Source organism: Amphibalanus amphitrite, unplaced genomic scaffold (genome assembly GCF_019059575.1).
Source record: "Amphibalanus amphitrite isolate SeventyFive unplaced genomic scaffold, NRLGWU_Aamphi_draft 000034F_arrow, whole genome shotgun sequence".
NCBI lineage: Eukaryota > Metazoa > Arthropoda > Thecostraca > Balanomorpha > Balanidae > Amphibalanus > Amphibalanus amphitrite.
In genome coordinates this window covers 372,627-398,016 of record NW_024881530.1, presented here as the reverse complement: position 1 = coordinate 398,016, position 25,390 = coordinate 372,627, and the positions used below count along the sequence as shown (strand labels likewise).

Sequence of the window (25,390 nt, the reverse complement as noted above, 5' to 3'; positions counted from 1 at the left end):
CAGAAGCCGATGCTAACCCTTAGAGGCCGGCATCGTGTCTTCACAATCCAGTGCGGGGGCCCTCAGAGGCTAATGTGGGCCCTTACAGGCCAGCATGGGGCCCTCAAAGGTCAGAATGGGACCCTAAAAGACTGGCATTTGCCGGCGTTATACCCCAGAGGCCAGTAGAGGGCCCTCAAAAGTCAAGATGGGCCCTCAGAGGCCGATGCGGGCCCTGAGCGGCCGGCATTGGGTCTTCAGAATCCAGTGCGGGGGGCCCTCAGAGGCTAATGTGGGTCCTTACAGGCCAGCATGGGCCCTTAGAAGTCAGTTTTGGGCCCTAAAAGGCCGGCACGGGCCGGCATTGGACCCCAGAGACCAGCGGAGGGCCCTCAAAGGCCAAGATGGGGCCCCCAGAGGCCGATGCGGGCTCTTAGAGACCAACATCGGGTCTTCAGAATCCAGTGCGGGCCCTCAGAGACACTTAAAGGCTGGTCTTGGGACTCGAGAGACAGAAATGAGGCCATCAGAGGCCGGAATGAGGCTCTCAGACGCCGGTTGGGCCCCTGAGACCGGTTTAGGGGCCCTCAAAGGCCAGTGGAGGGCCCTCAGAGGTCAATTTGGGTCCTCAGCGGTCAATGTGGACGCTTGACCACCACTGAAGGGCCCTCCGACGTCAGTGTAGGACCCTCAAAGACTGGTATGGGAGCTGTTAATAGCTGGCGTGGGTTTCTCGAGCCTCGTGACAATCGAATACGGGCCAGGGCCCCATACGGCCATGGGGGCCCATCGGTTGTTTGGGGGGGGGCCAAATGATATGATGGCCCCCCCTGATTTGCCTTGGGGGGGGCCATGGCCCTGATGCCCCCCCCCTGCGACCGCCACTGCAGTGTCACTTACGACATTAGAACGCCGCATATTTTGATCTATATGTAGCTTATACGCGATCAAAGGAGTTTTACAGAAAGTTCAAAATCTTATAATAACTATTAAAAATAACATTCTCCTCACGTCACAAATAAAAATGAAAACCACTGTGGTCCGGTTGGTCAGCGTTACACAGGGTCTCAAATGTGAACTTCATTTACCTACGACAGAAATAGTGATGTTGAAGGCTCGTCATACCTTTTTGATTGATTTCAAACAAACCCATTTCATGAAACTTCTGTTTATTTTGAACATTTCGTGCAGTCACACCCAAATGACAGTCACGCCAAATGATGCTTTGGTGTAAAGCAAATGCACTGTAAAGCCAGTCCAAGCCTAACATAATTAGCTATCAATTGAAACTAAAAAAATGTCAAAAATTGAATGCCCAACCGGGTATAACATTCGGATATAGAGGATGGTAAAAACCTGTCGGAACCTAACGGCCAATGCCTAACTTTTTATAGCAAAATGCCTGCATCGATCTGACATGACTGATGCCGCGAAAGCCGTGTGTCATTAATGCGTTCACTGGAAACATTACAGAAGCATTTCAATTGTCTACCGTTCAGGCAAAACAAGCTAATGCCATCTGAATGGATGCCGATTCGCATTAAGAAAACCTTATTTTCCAAATATGTAGTTAGATAAGCCACATTTAGATAATAATAAGTCACATCTAACCACCCTAGATTAGCCACATCTACTTACGGGTCCCCTCGTGAGCCGACGAACGTGCCGTTGCGATCCTTTTTGCCGGCGTTCGAGGCGCCAGTGGCAACTAGCGGCGATCTCCTACGGTAGAAGAAGCCGCTGTTTCTGTCCGAAGGGAACCGGAAGCTACTGAAGAGCGAGGGCCGACGAGTTGTCGTGGAGACACTCCTGTCTCTGACCCACGGTCCTCTGCCTCTACCATCGCCCTGCCCTGACCCGTCTCTGGCCCCCGCCGGACCAGCCTCCTCTCCGCGCGGTGTGCCCGTCGGCGGCTCGTCTCCAGATAGCGGAGAGGTGTCTCCAGATAACGGAGAGGTGTCTCCAACTGACGGAGAAGAACCCGCTGACGAGATGCTGCTGCCACCGCCGCTGCTTTGCCTGCTCACAGACGTTCGACGTGTGGTGGTCGCATTGCCCAGATTGCCTGAGTCTAGAGACGGAAAGCTGCTTCTGCCTGAACCAGAGGATTGCAGTCCTCTCTGTGCATACAGTTTATCAATTATAGAGAGCGAATTCCTGCCGTCTTCAGGCTCCTGAGTCGTTCTAGCAGTAGTCGAGGGCTTTTCTGGTTCTGCGGGCCGCTGCCTCTGCGGAGAACGTCTGTATGGATTCTCTGTGGGATTCTGAGGCCGGCTTGCCCGCTCATCTGGCGTTGGATACCGTCTCTGGGGCGTTTCTGGTCTCCGCCTGGGGTTCTGTGTCTGTTCAGGATACTGTCTCTGAGGATGTCGGGTCTGCGGCTGCTGCTCTGTTGGATACCGAGGCTGGTTCGTTGGGTATTGGTCTTGTGGTTGCTGGTATTGATACCGGGGCTGCTGCGTTGTTGGATACCGTGGCTGCTGTTGATGGTCGTATGGATACTGAGGTTGAGGTCGTTGTGTGGTTGGAGGTGAATACCAAGGCTGCTGCTCTGTTGGATACGAAGGCTGCTGCCGTGTGCTTCTCTGAGACTGTGGTTGCCGTTCTGTTTGATACCGGTTTTGTGGTTGTCGCTGCCATGGATATTGGGACTGTTGCTGCTGTCTTGGTGGATACTGAGGCTGTTGCGTTGTTGGATACCGTGTCTGCGGCTGCTGGTTTGTTGGGTATGGATATTCTGGTTGCTGGTATTGATATCGAGGCGGTTGCGTCGTTGGATACTGAGGCTGTGGTTCTGCTGGATATCGGTGTTGCGGTTGTCGCTGGTATGGATACTGAAGTTGAGGTCGTTTTGTTGTAGGATTTAAATACCAAGGCTGCTGCTCTGTTGGATACGGAGGCTGTTGTTCAGTTGGATATGAAGGCTGCTGGTCAGTTGGATACTGGGACTGAGGCTGCTGCTGGTATGGATACCGAGGCTGCTCTGTTGGGGGCTGGAGTTGTGGTCGCGGCTCTCTTGGATACCTCTCCTGTGGTCGCTGTTCTCTTGGATACCTACTCGTAGGCTGCGGTTGCTGGTCTGTTGGAGGTTGGGGCTGTGGCGGCTGAGGCTCTGGAGACTTTTCGGCGGGAGTTGTCGGCTCTGGAGGCTGCTCTGTTGGAATATTTGGCTTAGGCGGACCTGGAGGAATAGTTGGAAACTGTGGTCTTCTTGTAGGAAACTGATAGTTTGGCGTGCGCCGTGTTATTGATAGGAACTGTGGTCTCTTTGTGCGCAGTCTGAATCCAGCTACAGTTGGCTTTATCGTCGGAAAACGAGCCGGCCTTCTGGTCGTGGTCCGAGATTGGGATCGTCTAGGTCTTCTCGTTGTCACGAAATTCCGACGCTGCTCTTCGTCTTGCCGTTGCGCAGGCCGACGGTATCGGTGATAGCCCTGCGTTCGAGTCTGACGCCGCACATTTTGATTATTTGGATACTGGCGTGGTTGGTACGGCTGCTCTGTTGTAGTTCGCTGTTGTTCTGGATACCGACCGACTGGATACTGTGGTGTTGGATTTCGGCGTGGGGGATACTGACTGCCAAGATACTGATCCTGCTCTGGACGCTGGTTTTGTTCTTGACCCTGATTTTGACCTGGATATCTGTTTTGTCCCGGATATCGATTCGGTCCTGGATACTGGTTTTGGCCTGGGTACTGGTTTTGGCCTGGCGGGTACCGATTTTGACCTGGATTCTGGTTTTGTCCTGGGTACCGACTTTGTCCCGGGTACCGATTTTGTCCTGGGTACCGATTTTGTCCTGGGTACCGATTTTGTCTTGGATTCTGGTTTTGTCCTGGGTACCGACTTTGTCCTGGGTACCGATTTCGCTCTGAATCCCGGTTTTGTCCTGGGTACTGCCGTGGGGACTCGCGTGTTGGATACTGCCGCTGCCCTGGATATTGATCTCGGCCGTACGGCGGTCGCGAGGAGGCTGGCGGCCTGTACCCTCGTGTCGGCTGCTGAGGGGCGGAGGTGGGAGGCCGCTGTTCCTCGGTAGGGGGTGGAGAGGAGGGCTTTTGCTGCTCTCCACCGTCGGCAGGCTCAGACGGCTGCTGGTCTCCGGCTGTAGAGTTTCCAGGGGGTTTCTCGGGGCGACGCAGCGGTTTGTTCCACGCGTCGTCGAGCAGCGATCTGGCACTGCCGCCGAAGGAGCTGTTCTTCTGCAGGCCGATGGGCTTGGTCAGCAGCCGAGTGAACCTAGACAAGGCATCGTCGGCACCTGAAACGGGAGAGGAAAACAGCGTGTGCAGCCAACAGCCAGTTAGTTCAAAGACTATATCGTCGGCTTGATGGACTCGCCAGCGGCTTGTAGTTCAACATAAGATACAGGTAGATATAGGATAAGAGAAGAAAGTGAATGCCACAAAATTTAAAACGTCTCTTTAACCTTCGCCCCAGTGGGGGGGGGCATATATTACAACCCTGTCGCGTTTTTTGCGTGTAAATAAAAAACCGCAGCGCGTAGCGCCGCGCCGCTTGGGGTAGCTTTTGGTACATCAATTTTGAATAATGTGTGAAATTTTTGACCCCAGGTCATGTCAGGTCAGGTCACCAGGTCAAGTTAACTGACCAAGCCTAAAAAAAAGTTTGCAATCATGTCCAGCCTGCAGTGTTTGTCAGAAAGGTTTCAAACTTGGTGGATTGCATGCTGTTATAGGCGCCTACAATTTGTATATCTCGGATTTTTTATATCCGTGACCTAAGGTCAGGTCAGTGGCGTGACCTTTCCATTACAAGTCAATGGAGAAAAATGAAAATGCCTCTAGATCCGTGTGTACGCATCGGAACAGTCCAAATATTTCAGAATCACAATGATTTAGTCCACTCGTGATGACCAAGGTGTCATTTTTGCTGATAGCCTCTAGACAGGTCATCCGAGGTCACTTGAGGCTACAAACAGTTTTTTGCCAACAACTCGAGATTGGACAGAGATAGAACGCTGGGGATGGTCTCATTGTGTTTGTCTTGTTGAGACGCATCGACTGATATGCAACATGACCTTTTCCGGTAAGGTCATGACCTTGACCTGAGGTCAAATTTTCAAGTTGACCTTTCAAGGTCAAATTATAGTTCATTCGACGCGTCTCGGCGAGGGGAGCACGATTCTGGCAATAGAAGTTTCGTGGCTTTTTGTAGTCGAAAGTTATTGTCGAAAAACACTTTTCGTAAAAACAGCTATTTTTGGAGTTTTTTCCCTCTGGAGGCTAAACCGTTGACCTGAGGTCAATATTGATAATGACCTTTTCAAAAGAAGAGTTCAAAAGCTATCGATTGCTTTTCCATGCGTTTTTCTAGCTACCATAGTTCATGAGATAGCAGCATGTTTTTTGAAAAATATAATGACAATTGGCAAACTTTGACCTTTGATGACCTCTGGTGACCCCAATATTGCTCTAAGGTTAAAAATGACCGAAATACTTTCGAACGTACGCATTGAGGGCTATCGACTGCTTTTTACCGCGTCTTTCTAGCCCTCTTAGTTTTTGAGTTAGAGGTGGGTGGTAACATATGCCCCCCCCCCCCCCACTAGGGCGAAGTTGGCCGAGACCGCCACTGGGGCGCGGGATAAAATGTGTGCGATTTCTTGCTGAAATTGGAGTGCACCATTCCATGTATTTTATTCATTTTTATTTAATGTTTAACAAGCCATCAAAATTCAGCGATTTAGCTTGTCAAATGTTAATGTATATTAAAGGAAAAGGGCCACCTTTAACATGGGGATTGAAACTGAGATAGCCATCTTGTAGCCCGTGTCCGAAAACCTGTCTGTCTACCTCCTTACGGCCGATTTCGGCCTCCATTCGTAGTTATCGGCAATTTTAAAAGAAAATACGCCAGGAATGCGTCCTTATCCCAGGAATGCGTTCTTATCCGACAATACAGCCACCCGCGGCGAGGCTTTGGTTTTTTACCAATCAGCTCCAACCAGCTCAGCTTTAACCAATCAGCTTATCTGACACAATCCGACGAGTCTGTCTTCTGAACGCTGATTGGCTTGAGTGTGACGTCATCGCTATGCCATCATACAGTAGGTGCCGTAGAGAGTATCAACATAGTACCAATATGTTAAATAGTTTTAAATACTTTTTCGCGAATTGTGCACTTCTGGCACCAGTTTTAAAAAGAAAATGAAAAATAATAATGTCAAAATGAAAAACAACGATATCTTCATATTTCACGAAGGTGGCCCTTTTCCTTTAACTGCGCATCAAATACCATTAGGATGACGTTCTAAGCCATTCCAAACATGTGGAGAAATTTATTGAAATGCTGAGCTATACCTGGCGTTACATCTGCAGAGCATGTTGGAAAATAATATTCGATGGCTTTGTATAAAACAAATAATTTTTACGCCTAGCTTATTTAAGCTCTTCTTTAAAGCATTCACCAGTTGGCACAAACTAAAATGTTTTTTTTTTTGTAGAAAAACGGAACTGTTACGGGAACTTTAGAAAAGTTCCAAAACGTGACCCCTTTCATGCATGTGTTACTATGGCATCTAATAATGATAATGAAGCACGCAACAGGCGAAAAAGCACGTAAGACGAGCACGAAACATGAGCTTATACACCAATGTCATGCAACCATTCCATTATTGCAACCGTGCAATCGTACACTGCGCTGCAGCCTGCAATCTCGTGAGAAAGGGAAGCAAACGGTAGAAAATCGACAGAAGGTACTATTTCTCAGCAATATAGTCACGTCTCTTTTCTTCCTTATGGGTGCTGGCATTTGTAATTATTAGAAATAAGGTAAAAAATACGGTCTCCATTAATCTTTACATTTGACGTCATGCAATCCGAATCAAAGAGCAATAATTCCTTATTGAGCCTGACCAGTGACGCTCTCTTCCGATAATTCTATATCTGTCTCCTTTATGAGTATATATGGAGGACAATAATTTCGAGCACTGATCTCGGCATACCTCGATTTGGATTGGGCTCACCGTTCAGTAGATATGCGGAAATCCGACGGCCTGGCAGCGAACCAATATTTCTCCATTGGTGGAGCACAGGCCATTGCCAAATCCGCTCTGTCAAGAATACGATATTACTGCCGCCAAACTATTTGACTGGGTGCGCCCCTGCTACCAAAATGTCCATTGAGTGGGTTATCGATAATGGAAATAGATGAAGTTTCTGGTGTATGTTAGTGGAGGCATTGAGTACGAAGTATCAAGCATCTACGTATCTTTCTTATTGACCGCATTCGTACATACGCATTACTGGCAATACATATCAAATATTAGAGAGTTTTATGTACTTACTGGGTTGTGGAGTGGGGCGAGGTGATCCATCTGTGGGACTGGCATCTCCTCTGAAATAAAAACATTTATCATCAATGGTTTTATCAAGAACTACAGCCGATCGTTGTGGTACAGCCTATCACACAGAATGAAAAGATACGGTATTCGTATCGCTAAATCTGAAATTTATGGCGAGTTTGAGGGAGAAAATTTCATCAATGCGTCAATCGAACTCGGCAGAGTGTTGCTTCGGTTTTATTTTGTCCGAACAGGATGCGTTGTAAAAAGATTAAGGCTTAATTAATGATAAAAAGGCCGATATGAAACAACCAAAGGTTTTTAGTCAATCGGTAGAACACTATTCGTTAAAATTGTGTTTTTCGATTGAAAAACAAATTTGAGTTCTCTGATAATTTTGCAAAAGCTGCCTGAGATCAATACATAGCGTTGAAACGTGGGTTACATCTTAAATATGAAATAATTATATCTAATAACTTTTTATTTATTCAATCAACATGTGGTGCAAAACATATGTCTTTAGCCACTTTTTTAGTTCATACTTTCAAGTGTATACCAAAATATGTATTCAGAGGAATTAATTATTGGGAAACGAATAAGCACGTTAGAAATCTAGCGAGCCCGTAATGCTGCCTGATCTGGGAGATTCGCAAGACGTTTATCCAGCGACCCAGCCTCTCCAGATTCAAACTGTAGCCGACTTACCTCCTCCTTGAAGCGTCATTCCGCCCCTGGCCGGCTGATGTCGCCAGCAGGGTGCAGACGAGCAGCAGCACCATCAGCTGGGGGTTCGCCATGCTGACCGCTCCCGACTGTGACCTCAGTGACCGTCACACCGAGCGGACCGTCACGTCACGGCGGCCATGACGCAGTCAAAGGTCAGCTCCGCGCCGTCGAGTGACATTACCGGAGAGCTTCACCCCTGTCACACATGACGCTCCCCCAGCGACAGTGACAGAAGGCGGATCAAACAGAAGGGTCGGACGTAGCGGGACGGGGCTGGTGTTACCTGGGTTAACTTTCACAGCCAGACTGCTGCAATGCCTAGGGATCAAAAGATCAAGTATATCATGATTAAAGATTGTTCAGGAGCCGAATGATAAAGAGTCACAGCTGTCTCCTCATGCTTTGATGTTGTGGATATCGAATGTTGCAAGGCGCATTGTTATTCTTTAGCTGGATGCTATGTTGGAGAGTGATTGGTGCGTTCATAAGAAAATATGGTGTCTGAAAAAAATTGTATTGTATCAGTGCAAGAAGAGCAGTGATGTCCATCACTTTGTGCCAAACACACAAGGCATAATAATACCCAGCAAGCACTCACAAGCAGTTTTATTTAGCATCCCTCTCTTAGCCAGGGTGACATCATGCTGCTTTACAACGCATCAGCTAACTGTTCATAACTTAAGTGGAGTCGTTTGATTCAAATGACATTTGCCAAGCGACACTTCACAAAAGGAACAGTATGATACCACTACCAAATAGAAAACGACCAATAAGCAAGAAATACCGTAGTCCATATTACAGTCCATATTACATTTTACTGTCATGAGGTACAATTCACAGTTAGCACCTCACGACAGGTGTCGGTGTTGGCACCGTTAAGGTCAGAAGAGGTCAGCCTGACGTCACCCTGTTGCCCGATGTCCGGCACGTGGAGCCGGAGGGATACGGCGGACATCGCCCTGGACAGTCGTCAGTTGCCGGAGAGCGTTATGTAATTGTAGATATATTAAAAACAATCCTGACATAGGATACACTTCGTGATTTGAATTAGAGGTTGTTGAAGAGTCTCTCCGGAGTCTGAAGACTGTCCAAAACCCATGATACTCCTATCAGTATCATGGCCCACCTTCTTAATTATTACATGTCTTGCTGATAGGCCAAGTGCCTGCCTACCTATCTGCATGTCTACAACTTAATTACAGTGACTTTCCACCTATCTAGCAGCCTATACTGCCTATGCCTACCATCCTTTAATCAGCCTACATAGCAACCTATCACTTACTATACCTAGTTATTAGCTTACTTTACAGACTACCTATCACCTACCTATTACCTATACCTACGTACCAGCTTACCTACCAGCAACTCTATCATCTTGCCTCTTAGCTTACCTATCAAATACCCACCTACCAGTCTACCTATCATATACCAAACAGTCTTCGTACCAGTCTACCTAACAGGGCGTAATAACCCCGTACCTACACAAATAAGTAGGCACCAACTCAATAAAGCACAGCGGACAGGTGTTAAAAAGTCATGCTCTTTACTCGTATGAGTGGTCTGTCATATAAAAAGCGTTAAACATGCTGAAAAAATAAGTAGCTCATTTTACGTGCTATGACACTTTCCGAATGTGCTGTTAGTGATGATTTAATGCATTTCAACAAGCAAAACACATCTAAAAAAAATTCAAATAAAACACAAATAATAAAAGCAGCACAGAACAGCTTCATAACAAAGAAATAGTTCTGCTGGATTCATCAGAACTCGACTATTTGGAATACCGGCAATATTTTTCAAGAAACTGAATTATCAGTAGATCATGCATCAGTAGAGCTTATGTAGAGGTAATATAATCATTAAGCCCACCTAATAGGAAAAGAAACATTCGTTGAAAACTCCATATTGCTTATTGTGAAAATTTAATTGCCTAACAACCAGCCTTAAATTTGGCACTATAACACGCAACAAGGACGTTCAGATAAGTAAAGTGAAGATTGCTACATCAGAAAACATATACAGTAGCCAACAGGAACTAAGTCTGCTAGAGACACTTCGAACAGGGGTAGTAAGCTACTCACCAACTCACCTAAAAAAGAATGCTGTTTTAATCTTGCACTATGATCTTGGCACGCTTCAATTAGCACCATAAAAATCAGCGCGATAACTCAAGAAAAATAAAATCCTCCGAAACGTCGTGCACTCTTGACGTTTAACGCGGTCAAGAATTGTTCGCAATAAAACTGAAAATGCCAAAACGGATGTAAAAATTAAAATCGTATTTGCACGAACGCCATCAAGATCGCCAGCGTTACAAACGCAAAATCATCCAAACAACCGCGTCGAAAAAACCGTCGGCATACATACAAAAGAAAAATAGAAAACACCAGCGATGCACACGACTAATAATTTTGTCAAATGCATACTTATTTTGCTCCCATGTGTTTGAAGTAATTTGTTTCCCAATTATTTCCACTTGTGTAAGGTTTATGGGTCAGTTTAGTTGTGGGAACCATGTTGCGTAATAAGGATAAAGGTAGCTTACCATGTTTCATGCTTACCGAAGAGCATACACTTACCTAAAACAAGTCGAGGACACAGATGAGAATAGCTTCAGCAATGGTTTGTAACACCAGCCAGAAACTAATAATCGAACCCAGCTCCAAGCGAGCGCGATGTCATAAAAACATGAAAGAGGCGTAAAACAAATACCGCCGGAACACCTCGCATAAAACATGGGCAACAAGCACGGTCACACACACCCACAAAAAAAAACTGAGAATCACGCACCATAACAATATTTCATCTGAACCAGGAAACAAGATGACATCGCCATTGCATAGTTATACAAAACATGCAACAACTTGACACGGGGGTTTAAACAGATTCTTCACGGGGGTCTAAACAGTCGCTTATTTGTACATAAATAGAAGGAGCATAAATGTAGTGATGTATCTGTGTTTGTGTGAACGAGTATGCGCATTCGGCATTGATGTGGTTTTGAATGTTTCGATGTCGTGTTCCATCTGATTACGAAGAAGCGTTTACCGTACTCAGTTACACCTATTAGATCGCTTCAATACAGTCAGACCAGGAAAAGACTGACCGAGAGACACCCATACACCTGCAAAAAAATGAACGGCGAAAAGGTGACTATAATTCCTAAATTTGCTGGATTTTTTTCCGTGCATTAAAAATAATCACGAAAAATTAGGACTTCGAGGGTTTTAGTGCCAACAGTAGTCGGTATCTCTGACTTCTGAGCTAAGTGCACTATCCGGCTAAACCAGTCACTGCACTGCCTGTTGAACTATCTAAAAAAAAAAACATCCAGTCGCCTCTAATCACTGAATTATCAGACCAACTAGTCACGGTTCAACAAGTCACCATTGACTTCGACTATTTGATCATTCACCAACAAGTCAGTCGCCAACAAGTTATTTATGGCTACTGAACTGCACTTGCTATTAATCAACTGCTCACCCTCGATCACTTTACTATGAGAATTGCAATAAGCAAGTCTACACTGCAATGGACTTATGAACTATCCGACACTGAATGGTGAGCTGTATGAACAAGTCCTTACAAGTCCGTGCTCATCCATGCATGCCGAATATGATCGACTGGATCCCTTGTGTGGACGGTCGAGTTTCCCACCTGGCCCCTGATCCGGCGTGCCGCCGCTCGCGCTCATGCCGCTGCCTCGCCCGCCGCCTCCCGGAACAGCGGCACAGCCTACACCCCAGGGGCCAGGTCCGTCAGCTGACCTTGACCAGCCGGCCGGCCGCGAGCGAGTGGAGCACGGAAGATGGACAGAGGGTCGACTCGATATCGTGATTCCTGACCGCGATCCTGCGTCAACGCCGGCCACATCAAATGTTAGAAGTTGATAGCTGTGACAATACTAATAACCTGTGGATAGAGATAAAATTAGGTGGAACCCACAATTTGTCCATGCGTGTAATTAAAAAAAAAATCAAGAGAGGAGCAAAACCAAACGTGAACCAAACACCAGAGCAGCCACCGCCAGCCGTCCGTGTGCGGCCCTACAGGAAGCCAGCTGAAGGGTGGCCAGTCCCCCAGCAGCTCGACCCGTGAGGCAGTCCCGGCGACGACGGTGAGCAGCTCTGGTGTTGGGAACTGTGTCCGAATCTGCCTTACTGGAATCCTGGCTTGCATGGGAAGATAACCAGCCCTAGACGACAGGAAAATGGATATTCAGTCTCAAAATGCAGGTTTCTCAGGAACCCACGCTGTTCTCGACTGAAGAAAGCAATCGAGCGACTATCTGCCCACTCTGAGCAGGCTCATGACCACAAAAACATTACAAATGTTAATTCGAAATTGAGCCTGCCTTATAACACTGCAGTATCCGATCTAGAACTAAATATGCGGTCAATAAACAAACTTGAGAGTAAAAAGATCTCATATGTTTTCATTAGAGGATTTGTGCTTATTGACTCTTGCTCGGAAGGTTTCGCGGCTACCCTGGAACCATAATGGAGGTCTCCTCGTTGGTGACTTTAATCAGGCGTTACAGCTCGCTGTGCCTCAGAAAGGGGCGGTACTTGGTTACGGTTACACTTACACCATGGGTATATGGTAAATATACCCACGGCTAGGCCTTAAACTAGTCCTTAAACTATACTTAGACTTAAACTAAGGCCTAACACTTAGCCTAATAAGGCTGAAACAGACTATACCCGCAGTCAGGAAATTACATGCGAGAGGTTAAGGATTCAAGGACATTAATTCACGATCGCATCGATCGCTGGCAGGGAGGTGTGTGCGATTGATGCGAGCTTGATTCATTGTATTTTAATTAGTCTCTCGCATCCGTTTTACTCACTGCGCAAAGAGTCTATTTCAGCTATAAGACTAAACCTAAGGCTTAAACTAAAGCGTACCTTAATATAAGCATGCATGTAATCCTAACCCGCTCCCTTTGCCAGCGTTCTACGCCAGCCTTAAATCGTCCCTTGCCCAGACACCGTAACCAATTACCGTCCAGATTATGTGACATCAGTGCATAGCCGAAATCAGCCATAACACAAAGGCGCATTTAGTCATTATCCAAACTTGAGACGCTGCGCACTTGATAGCTTTCAAACAATGGAAACATTCCGAGCCTTTGAAGAGTCTTCCCAAACATTGTCCAAGTTCTGCGTCGGGCAACTGTCCCACGATGTAGCGCATGGCGTCGAACATCGACGTTTGATCAAGCGCGGATACTGAACGTGACTGAAATATTGATTCCAGCAACTGGCGTCAATCTGACATCGATGGCCAAACTGACAATAGTAGTGGATTGCTGACAAGCAGACGCGATCAATAACTGAAGATTGCAGGTAGAGGTGACTACAGGGTGTTCCGTCATTGACGCGCCGTTGGTGCTGCCTATTGTGTCCTCCCTCACAAGTGCTGAACGAATGGATTCTTCCAGCTCCAGCACCAGGGGCACCTAACCGGTCACGTGGTCATACGACCTGACCTCGACCGGTAGTGGGCACGAGAGGTCATACTCGTCCAAACAGAAGCACAGGTAGACCGCATATCGCCAATGGTGAAAGAGTATAAGCCACCGATCTGCTATCGTGCGGTGGGGATGATCAAGTTCTAGATACGTGTAAGCTTCCAGACGAGTCCTAAATAACTTCCTCTGTCCCGTCTTCCACTCCAACCTCGCTCGCGGTCCGCCGGCTGGTCAAGGTCAGCCGGCGGACCTGGCCCCTGGGGTGTAGACTGTTCCGCTGTTCCGGGCGGCGGCGGCGGGCACGACAGCCGCTGCGGCGGCCCGCCGAATCAGGGGTTGGGCGGGAAACTCGACCGTCCAGATAAGAGATCCAAGTTGATCATATTCGATATACATAGAGAGCATGGACTCCTGAAGAGTTGTTTATACAACTTGTCATTCAGTGGCGAATGGTTTGTCGGATAGCTCATTAGTCAATTGCAGTTTTGACTTGCTGATTGCACTTCTGATGTTAAGTGCCCAAGAGTGAGTAGTTGATGGCTAGCGAATTGGATAATTCAGCAGTCAATAATGGTGGTGACTGGTCAAATAGTTTAACGGTCATTGATGACTTGTTGGACCGTGACTATAGTCGGTCGCAGGGTTATATCAGTTGGGGGAGGTTTGGTCAATGGTTGTCATTTTTAGCACATGCCATTTTTGGCAACCATGTGCTAAAAATGACAACGCTATCAGCTATTTTTAGCAACGATGAAGCCGATTTCACTCCTCAGCGAGGAAATCACGATTTTGGAAATACAAGCACTGATTTTGGAAAAGAAGTGCTGCCACCTGGTGCAAGAAGAAGAAACCAGCTTTAATATGGCCGTTGTTTGTATGGTAGTCCAACGTTGAAGTATACCCTTTTTTGTGGCCCGAAGTTGGAACTTTAAATTGAAGCATCCGAAAATGATCGATATTGATCGAAATCATGATGTTGATGAAAAAAATAATATGTTAAGTTGAGAGAGGAGGCCATTTTATCCAGATGCGGTGGTTTACTTCTTGAAATTATTTTTGCTTACGACGACTGCCATGTAATGAGGGATAATTAGCAGCCGTCATTAGCAAAAATAATTTCAAGAAGTAAACTACTGCATCTGGATAAAATGGCCTCCTCTCTCAACTTAAAATATTATTTTTTTCATCAACATCATGTTTTCGATCAATATCGATCATTTTCGGATGCTTCAATTTTAAGTTCCAACTTCAGGCCACAAAACAAACTACCATACAAATAACAGGCATATTAAAGCTGGATTCTTCGTCTTGCACCAGGTGGCAGCACTTCTTTTCCAAAATCAGTGTTTATCTTTCCAAAATCTTCATTTCCTCGCTGAGGAGTGAAATCGGCCTCATCGTTGTCAAAAATAGCAGAATCGTTGTCATTTTTAGCACGTGTGACAAAAATAGCACGTGCTAAAAATGACAACGATTGACCAAACCTCCCCCGACTGATATGGATAGTTTAGGGGACAGTGACCGTGATTATTCGGATAGTTCAGCAGATATTCATCTTTGATAGCTCAATGGTTTATCAAACAGTGGTAACTGGCTGGTGGCTGGTTAGTCAGATTGTTAACTAATTGAGCAGCTGTTGTTAATTAATTGAACAGTTTTTTATGGCGACTAGGCAGTCGGAAAGCTGGGCGGTCAATGATTTATGATTATTCAGCACTCGCAACCCGTACGTTTCACGTTTGAGAGATTTAGGATCAAAGGCGCTGTTTTGCCTCTAAGACAGTCACATAGCTCTAGTAAATTCAGTTGGTGAGGCCAGTTGCTACAATAACGGCAGCTAGGTACGTAAGTAAGTACCTTAACGATAACTAAACACTAACGACTCCTCAACAATCACAAAACACAATAATGTCAATAAACTCCTAGGAGTTCGCTAAATCGCACCGCTCCTATCTGCGGACGTAACAAAGAATCAGCATCGACATAATAAGCGCTATTGATAGATACGAATTCATTAACAAACCAAACACAACCGATGAAACACAATATCATGCGTATAGAAGGTAGACGTAATGCGATAGTGTTCAAAACCTAGCGGTGCTTTCCCAGGATCTATCCAATTAACTACGCCGTGAAATTATTCGTGAAAATTCGTGAAAATCCTCAGCATGTGTGCTTCCCAGCCCAATAACTGGTTCCCAAGCGATTTTCAGCAGCTTATCTATAATTTTTTCAATGTACTCAGAGTAAGGACCATTTTCCATTAAAACGGGCTAGGATGTAAGGTGGTGATCGACAATGCCGCCCCTGAAACCCCTAGTTCTCCACCCGTGGCTGTTGACCTTTAGTGACCTCTGCCGGCCGAGACAGCGCGGCGGTCAGCTGGCTGCCCCGTGACCGGCGAGCGGTGCCCGCGGCGGTCCGGTCCGGGCCGCGAGCCGGGCCGAGAGCAAGGCGGTTCAACATGACAAACACAAGCGACAGTAGGTATATCACAGGCGGATCCAGATGGTTTTGAGTAAAGATAAAGACGGTAGCATCAGTTGAAAGTTTCATGTAAGTTTTATGTAAAGTTTCATGCTCAAGAGAATCATTCACTTTTTCTAGCCAAGATAAAAAAGAAAATCACACTATTTCAAACACATATTTCAGCTTCCGCAAAGATTTTCATCATGTAGTTACGTTGGCATCTCAGCTCAAAATAGATCATAATGAACCTAAACAGAAATAATTAAACGGCAAGCATGTGAATTTAGAGAAATGACGCGCATTTCATCTGGGTCCGCCATTAGATACACCTTGAAGCACACAAAAGAAACTGAATTACCGCTCAACCATTCGGGAGCGGACTGACCATTCGCGATCCGAAGCTCCTCGAGTGCAGATTCCAAGATGATCCATAATGTCAGTCGAGATTCTTCTCACCGACGATCGGTATCCACCACACTCGCACCAAACGCTAACTCCACTCAACCACTCACCGAACTCACTCACTCACTCACTGACAGCTCGATAACTCACGGGAACCCACAATCACTCGATCGCAAAGCTCGCACGCAGAAAGTGTCATCACGACGCCCGCGCTGTCAAGTGTCAGTCTGCGAGACACTACCGTCTACCGTCGTACTCAGCACCTCTTTCACTCACAAAAGCACGCTTCACACGTCTCCTCAAACCAAAAAGTCTCACCTTGGCTGTGCAGCCTGCCCACCTATCACGAAACAGCACGCACCTGCGCCGCGCGCAACCTCCTTCGGGGACGTCTGGGTCAGTTTTCCCGCCCAGAGGCCCCCGTGCTCGAATTTGTCAACTCCCCGCTAGAGGCCGGCACTGCATCATGGCGCATGGACGAATAGAATAAGGGCGAATATAGTGAGTCGCAGGAAAAAGTTTAAAACGTAGTCAACGAAGTATTTTTCCCGTTCACTCGAGGGAGCACAAGCCTCTGAAGTTTAATTTTATCCTACAGTTCATGTTGCCAGATTGAAGACGCAAACAAACCTTGCGGCCATTATTGGTACCTCAATAGCCAGGGAGATGGATGGCCGCTGGCTCTGACCAGACGAAGAGGTTGAAAGGTCAGCCGGCGCGAGACCGCCGCCGGGCCGGGGGAGGGGAATGTTCAAACATGCCCCCTTTGGCCCCTTCCACACTTTTGTCAAAGGGGTTGAATTACTTGTGTTGGAACATTTGCAGGCCAACACTTATTTTCAAAAACATTTATTTAGTTTGCAAGTTAGGCACTCAGTCTCCTCTCTAGAGAGTGCTAATGCTCATAAATTTACATCAGAAAGCTATTGCAATGAGAAGAATGCGTTAGATTTCCCAATGGCGTTCGAACCCCAGTAAATCGAATCCGGATGCGCTGCAGCATGGGCAGCACCGATCAATGTCGGCAGCGCTCCAAGTTCAAACCCACGCCTGCACCTTTGATCTGCCTTCGCCGGTCGGTGGGGGGGGGGGGGGGGGAGCTGGGGGGGGGATCCTCCTGAGATGCCGGCCAACGGCCATCGATTCGGCACTTGCCGACTCCACATAAGCCAATAAAGAGCTGCGGCAATTTGATGCGGCTCGGGCCGAGGCCGCGTCCTATATCGGATTTCATCACGGACGGTGGCCTGATGGACGGTTCAGCCCCGGACTGACGGGCTGCTGGGGAATCTCGGGACGGACTTGGGGGCATTGAGGACTTTGGTTGGTATCTGAGGACTGTTGGTACTTGGTACCTACTCTGAGGATTTTTTTTTTTTTTTTTGAAGAGGTTATGTAGTTGATTGGAAAGGAGCCAAGAATGTGAATGACGGTTGTGAATGAAAGCAAGTTGTCAAGTGAATAATCTGATATGTGGGGAAGGGATTGGTCAGTGCCTAGAGAGTGGATTGATCTGGGGATAGAGGAGGACGTCGATGTGCTGCAGGGGTCGTCGCTGAAGCCGTCGGATTGCGTGTTGCTGAGCCGTTATCAGCCGGAGCTCAGGCGGTGATCCGGTGGATCGGCCTGGAGCGGGTCATCGGAGGCGTCTGTCGTGGGAGCTGGACAGCTGTGAGACTAACTCCGCTCCTTCCCGCTCCGCCCTACTTTATCCCGCTCCATCCCCACTCCCCCCCCCCCCCCGTTCCGTTTTCGCTCCGCTCGCTCCGTCCGAAGCTGGCCGGCTCCTTACGCATGCTTCGCCCGAACCTCTCCCGCTCCGCCCGAACCTCCCCGCTCCGCCCCGCTCCTCCCCCGTTCCGCCCGAACCTCCCCCTGCTCCCCTGCTCTGCCCCGCTATGTCCCCGCTTCACTCCGCTCCGCTCGTTCCGTCCTGCTCCCCCCTGCTCCGCCCCCGTTTCATCCGGAGTTGTTCGGCTCCCCTCTGCCGTCAATATAGAAACCGTGTCATTGCATCGCCACAGGTGAACTATTTCGGTACACCTGACTCAGTCGAGACATCCTGCACTGGGCTCTGTGGGATGACGTGGGTATCTTCAACTGGTGCAATAACTGCCGGTGACGCACTCAATGGAATTCATTTTGAGGTTGAGACGAGAGATGAACGTGAATAGAAATTCGCTATAGGTACTTCGCGGTATTCGGCTCACGAAACACAACGGCAGCTCGGAGAGATATCGAAGTGGCATTATTCAAATTCTAGCCCTCTTCATTGTCGGTAAATTACGTGATTAAATGCGACTGCTGCCATGGTGCTCTTAGGAGGCGTATGAGATGGCGGTCGTCTCATAAAGTTCGCAGATATGTTGAACGTCTAGGCGCTGCTGTTTCCAAAACGCTTGTTCATAAGGTCCTGAATATCTATGGATTCTTTTGAAGGGCATAACAGACGCCTTACTTTTGAAAATATGAAATTATGGAGGTCGCTACCAATGCAAATGTAGGTAAATGCGCTTTCAATCAATGCGTGTATTGTTCCCTCACAGTTTAGATACATATTAACATTAACACGAATAAGATAACAATTTTTGGCATGCAGAATCTTACAACGCGTATAGAGTCGACGCGAGAAATACTTGACAGGGTGTCGCATGCAGTCATAAAGCTTCCGCTCTCATGAGAACAAATGGGAGACCAACATCAAATGTCATACATTATATCCGTTACCACAACTGAGTGCGGCATATGTCGAACTCGGCCGCGGAGAAAAATGGTCCGGTCATCGCAGTGGTGGCGAGAAAACGCAGACAAACGTTATAATTATGGCAATCACATCAGCCAGAAATGGTACAAGGAAACAGACAGATATACATCACATCAGTTGAAAATAGGACCGACGAACATGGTCAACACATTGGACTTCCCTCAGCTAGCGTTGTCCAGCCGACACCAAAGATCGGAATCCTCGAAGCAATGGAAGATGGCGATGGATTCGGTCAAACGTGATACACAAAAAGCTATCTCAGGGTTTATGCAAGAGGGGCATCACAAATAGTTGGCATCGCACATATTTAACCAGTAGGTAAGTAGATATGCACCGAGATTATGCAAGACGGTTTTAGCCAACCGTGGTGATAAAGTACCTCAGGCCGGTTTCAGACGAAAGACCTTTAATACGAGCTAGTTTAAACAAACTTTACAGTAGTTTTTTTTTTTTTGGTTAGGCCCTTTCGGTCCAATTAGACCATTTCAGAGCCGGAAGGATGATAGGAATGAGGGGGAGACATTGGTCTGGGCAGGCACCCTAGTGAGTCACCGGGGCTGAGCCCATCCCGAAGGACAGGCCAACCAGCCCCAAAGTACTCACTGCACCCGGCTACGGGGTGCGCTCCCTCGGGAGCAGCGGTGCCGCTCCAAGGGAGCAGCCCGCATGAGATAAAGTTGCCTGTCCAGCCCGGAGGGGGGTTGCGGCGTGGAGGAGAAGGACTTCCGTATCCTGAGGATAGAAGCATGGAACGGTGTAGTTTAGTTTTAAAAGATTCGCTGTCATCCCAGACAAAACGTATTCCGTAACGATCATGGTCTGTGAAGATCACGACTCCATTTCAGCATTCACATATGGCATATCCAATATGCGTTACATCAATAAACACAATGTCTCTGTATGCGTACAAACATCCAGCGATCACCTGCCAAATCACAATTAGTCTCACGCCGTCGTAAGACCCCATGTGCCCCAACGTTCTATCAGACGAGCGTCGTTTTGACAGCGACCTGCTTTGGCAGGCTGATCACGTGACTGTTAAGCAGTATCTGCTGCGGCGGCCGGTGACAGTCACGTGGACAGCCGATTAGTGCCCAGAAGGTGGCGCGGAACTGCTTACACATCATACAGTACAGCACAAAGTTTACCGCCGAGTTGGTGAGCGCCAGGATGTCGAGAAGCTCACCGACATGCTGGTAGCAGGTGCGGAAGAAATGCTCCTGGAGAACCCCTGAGAGCATGGCCAGCGCAGCCTGCGGCAGCTCGGTCAGCAGAAAGAGCAGCAGGACGACCACCAGCAGACTGGTGGTGCGGTCCGTGTGCCGCACTCCCTGGGCTAGCGAGCTGGTGACGTTCCTACCTCTGGGGGCAGGCGATGTGCCGGCCGCCAGCAGCCGTCTCTTCCTCCGTCGGGTTTCCAGAAGGACGGCGATCAGCCGCAGAGAAAAGTACGTCAGAGCCAGACACGGCGCCAGCTTGATGAGCACCGAGTACAGCCAGAAGTTCATCCGGTTCAGCAGGCCGTGGTGCCGCCGCGCGATGTCGCTGATGTCGATGATGTAGAGAGGTTCTGCGCCCGCGCCGGCTGACCGGCTCTGCACGGAAAATGTGAAGTAGGACGGCACACAGATAAGCGGCGAGATGGCGTACACGGCGACAATAACGGCGACTGTGCGGCGCACAGTGCAGCGTCGCACCGCGGCGCTAGGTTCCACGATCAACAAGTATCGCCACATGGCCAGCATTACCGTCATGAATATGGACACCGTGTGGAAGATCTGCGCAAAGTGCGCGTGGAACAGCACATACCGCGCCGACCAGTACGAGAATGTGTTGGAGGAGACGCGCACATAGTTATGCACTGCGAACGGCATGTACTCGAGCATGACGGAACCATCCGCCACAGCCAGTCCGGTGAGGATCGCGTTCGTCGACGATCTCATCTCCTTCCGCGTCAACACCACGATGTTGAGCACGTTGGCCACGAAGCCGAACAGGCAGATAGCCAGAGCTAGGTAGCCATGCACGGGCCGGTAGGAGTCTCTCAGCCAGCGCATTCCATCACCGCAGGCGTCCGCGCGCTGGGGGCCGCCCGGCCCGTCCAGGTCATCCAGGTCATCGAACAGGTGACCTGAGTAGTTCCGGTAGGCGTACCAGTCGCCCAGAGTCAGGTTCATGCGACTCAGCATCGAGCGCAGGAACTGCTGTGCGCTCGTTCGGATGTCTGTGTTCATAGCCATGGCTGGACGCAAAGAAGGCGAGCAGAACTCCTGCCAAAAGATAGGAAGTTACCAGAGACTGTTGCATAGATGCAACGCGAGATCTCGCAGAGCCGCGAGCATTCCACTTCTCAGAATGAATAGACTTGAAGGTTAAATGCGCTATAAAATGATTATTCATTTCATTGAATTGGTTTTTAATCTATTTTAATTGCACTTCACAACTTATATCTTATCTCACAACTTACTTATCTCACAAATTATCTCAGGAAATAAGTTCGATCTCAAGGCTCGTCCTCTACACTTCCAAGTTCGCATCGGAATTTTAGTTGGGATTCATTAGGTATATTGAAAAGCTTGAAATCGCTGTGCTCCACCATTCAAAGCATACATTCGCAAGCATTTAATTTACTAAGTGAAGTGCTTAACCCGGCACCGCCTGGGCTATTTCCGTACCCACATCAGCCTGGGGGGGGTCGGATCCGACCCCCCCCCCCTGTTATCTCGAGAACCAATGGTCGTATCGAGCCCCGCGAGGCGGCGTTCGAAAGGTCTCTACGAGACCTTCCCAAAGCACTCTTAAGATTTTAAGATTGAGGTCAACTTTCGGGTCAAGGTCAGGTCAAAGGTCAAATTCAGGGGTTTTGCATGATTAGGCTTACGGACAGCGGAATCGATAGCTGCTGCTCGAAACTCACCACAAATGACCTCAAAGACCTAGTGAAGGTACCATGTGCGTATAGGGGTCATACTAAGTACGGGTCAAGGTCAGGTCAGGTCACGAAAGGTCACGGTTTTCACTTTCTGCTACATGGGCGTGCGACACATGTTTTATGGCTTATTTTTTCACGCCAAATCCGATGGTAATGGTTATATGTGACCCCAAGTCACTGTGCTGGTGATAAGTGTGCATTGAAAGCATAAAAAATCGTTTATACCATACATAACTAAACGAGGGCTAAGAAAAAAAGGTCAATTTTTCAACTTTTTATTTTTGACATAAAAATGCACTTTTCTAGACGAGCTTTGTCCCAGGAATCTAGTGGTGCCATTTGTTTTCACATGCGATGTTCAGAAGTGCCTCTAATTCGCGAAAACGCTTATGACGTCACCATGCCCTATGCATGTTGGAGCTATTTTTTACAATTTGGGGGTCAAAAATCAAGATAGAAAGTTGAAATTTGGGACATCTAATGTTCTAATAGAGCTCTATAACATATATTCCGGTTTTTTGGAAATTCTCAAAATTTTGGATTTTATTAGCTGTTTTCCAAAAAATATAGTTTTTTGAATTTTTAGGGGTGAAAAACGCATTTTATGGAAAATCCGAGATAGCCATTTTAAAGAACTTGTTGAGCTGCGTCTTTTCATGTCCTTAATTTGCAATTTGCTTAAAACCTCGATTTTTGGCGATTTTTTAAACATTTACCATTTTTTGACTGAAAACGCTATGTAGTTACATCACTAAAATCGATATATCTCAGAAATTTTTGAAATTTTTTTCTTAAAAATTGCACAGGAGACGTCAAATTGATGGGGGAGAAGGTATGCGAAGTTTCAAGTTGATAGCTTAAGCGGTTCATGAGTTATTCAAGAAAAACGGAGGGGGGGGGTCGGATCCGACCCCCCCCCCAGGCGGTCACGGGTTAAAGCTTTGTTTGTCGCGCATAGGTAGGTAAAGGGAAAGTGCAAACAGTGAGGCACACTGTGCAGTGTTCGTCGGTATTTATTACAAACATTAGTAAAAGGCCATGAGCACATAAGTGGATGCAGAAAAGGCACGCTGAACCTGAGCATTTGGTAACAAAATTCATTCTTCGCAACAATTTCAGAGCCTCAATCTAGGTACATTAGCTAGAAGCTTGGTGATACCTAAATAATTTGAAGAGCTCTTGCTATTCACGAAAAAGAGAAGTCAGCGAAAAATGACTTCGCTGCTCTAACATAGGGGAGAGTGGGGAAAGATGCCCAGGGTTTTACTATGTCGTAGGGGAGATCCGTGTAAGACGCCCAGGGTCGGTAAGAGGCCCCATCGCTTTTTTTACCAAACCAATAATGTTATTTATTTTTTAAGGTTCTTGTAAAGCAGAAGCCCTCTTGAAACAACAACTCACGAAACCTGAGGTATCAGGTGCGTCGCAGCGACTTTTGGTAAGCCTGTTTCTGTTTTTGCCCCTTTACTTGCTAGATACAGGGTGTCCGGATAGTTCTGGCGCTTTTCAACATTTTCTAAAACAAATGCCATTGGTTCATAGATACTAATCAATGGATCAAAACAATGACCAGGGACACCAAGCCACATGCTTCCGCTACGTGCTCATTCAATGTAACCACCGTCGGCGCCGACGACGGCCTCGACGTAGGGGAGGAAGCGTCTGCGGGTTTTGACGATGCGGGGCATTTCCAGGTCCTCCCATGCTGTCATGATGCGAGTCTTCAGCGACTCCAGGTTGGGGTGAGAAATGGCCTAGATCCTGTTCTACAAAACGCGTAGCACGCCTTAGTCGAGCGGGTCAGGTTAGGAGAATAAGGCGGCCTAATCTCATTTCGCCACGGTGATCTGGCCCGGCAAGCTCCTCTGTCAGTTTAGCTTGAATGGCGGCGGCGTTGTTGGAGGGTGCTCTGTGCTGTTGAAATGCGAAGTGACCCTTAGGGCATGTCGTCTTGACCCACGGGTTGATGTGGCTGTCCAGGAACCCCTCGTGGGCCAGTCTGTTATTCATTTATTCGACATTGACGAAGATGATGGGACATTTTTGTCCATCAGACCCCCGCACTTTCTTCGATTGCCGCGTTGAAATGCTGCTCCGTTCCCATATCGCGTTCGAAACGGTCTGAGGATATTTTTTAAGGAATTCCCGAGTCGAAATAAACCTTTACCTGCTAAACCATTCATCGAAAAACGCCGCATCGCGCTGCAACTCGCGCCTCGTTCAAGTCGCACCCGGCCGCCGCGCGCAGGCATTCAGCGACAAGGCGCATCTTCGCCCATCTACCCATCACTGAAAACGATTTCAAGGTCATATTTACACGACCCCTGGCTGAGCAATCAACGAGGGGTCATGTCTGTGATGATTGGCTGAATGTCCAATAATCACAGCGCGCGTTACACGGCGTCCAAAAGAAGCGCCAGGACTTTCCGGACACCCTGTATATGCATCATTATCACCCTTATATATCTGAAAAAACAATGGCTATCAAATGCAATCTTATCTCATCGAAATTGTCACATGCTAGCTTCAGAATAGACCATGCTCTGGTGCGCTGCAAATGTCTCATAAGCCATAAATAATGTGGACGTTAAAACACTGCATTTGTTTAAGAGGCCCTCCCTTCGAGGATGATAAAACGCCCCCCGATAAAAAACGCCCCCGATGCTAAAACGCCTGCACCTGCGGCAGGCGTGGCATTCTTTTTTCAAGGAGTTTGTTTTTGTTTCTTTTTTCTGTTTCTTTTCTTAGAGGTAATAGGTACAATTTTCGTTGGTCATCAGCGTTTGGTTGTGCTAGTTTTCGCATTGTTCGAGCGCTTTGGAAGTGTTGGTTGGTTTCGATAACACCGTATTTGCTTAGCTTTTCGAAATAAAAGGCCTTGCAGCTGTGTTCGCAAAGCGTCTTTTACAAGTCGACTTGACTTGTAAAACGCCCGAGGGGGGGGGGCGTCTTACCATACCCATAGTGTAAGAGGCCCTTTTGCAACTTTTCCCAAAATGTTAAAGTTTACGGTTTGTGTACCCCCTAGATTCATTATGAATGCAAATATGTATGGGAAAATGATGCATGCTCACAGCGCATGCACACGTTAGCTCTTAAATATTATCAGTTGTCTAAAAATAGCAACTGAGCTTAAGGGGGGGCCTCCTGCACCACTCTCCCCTATATTATTCGAAAATGACGATCGGAAAGCAAAAACTTGGAGTTTCAACGGAAGCCGACATCATTTTTCTCCAAAAATATCACACTTTCGTGCCTCGAATATGATAACTGTTTTTGCTATTAAGCATTTTCCTGAAGAAGTGAAAGGGGGCATCTTACCCCACAGGGTGGGAAAGA

The 25,390-nt window shown here is 47.5% G+C and overlaps 2 protein-coding genes across 3 annotated transcripts; both read right to left on the bottom strand.

The window, feature by feature from the left end:
* Nucleotides 1-1,136: 1,136 nt before the first annotated feature.
* LOC122370076 (adhesive plaque matrix protein-like) lies at nucleotides 1,137-8,105 on the bottom strand. Of its 2 annotated transcripts, XM_043345341.1 has the most exons (4): nucleotides 7,991-8,105; nucleotides 7,289-7,338; nucleotides 6,968-7,054; nucleotides 1,137-4,240 (listed from the first exon to the last, which is right to left on the bottom strand). In XM_043345341.1, exons 1-4 carry the CDS (start codon nucleotides 8,080-8,082, stop codon nucleotides 1,614-1,616), a joined length of 2,856 nt encoding a protein of 951 aa, XP_043201276.1. In that variant the 5' UTR covers nucleotides 8,083-8,105; the 3' UTR covers nucleotides 1,137-1,613. The 2 variants fall into 2 exon arrangements, with proteins under 2 accessions (XP_043201276.1, XP_043201283.1); XM_043345348.1 differs by lacking the exon at nucleotides 6,968-7,054 and having other exon boundaries at nucleotides 7,991-8,093.
* Nucleotides 8,106-19,821: 11,716 nt separating this feature from the next.
* On the bottom strand, nucleotides 19,822-21,367 carry LOC122370432 (G-protein coupled receptor dmsr-1-like). The gene has a single exon (XM_043346062.1). It carries the CDS (start codon nucleotides 21,357-21,359, stop codon nucleotides 20,103-20,105), a length of 1,257 nt encoding a protein of 418 aa, XP_043201997.1. The 5' UTR covers nucleotides 21,360-21,367; the 3' UTR covers nucleotides 19,822-20,102.
* Between the last annotated feature and the right edge of the window lie 4,023 nt (nucleotides 21,368-25,390).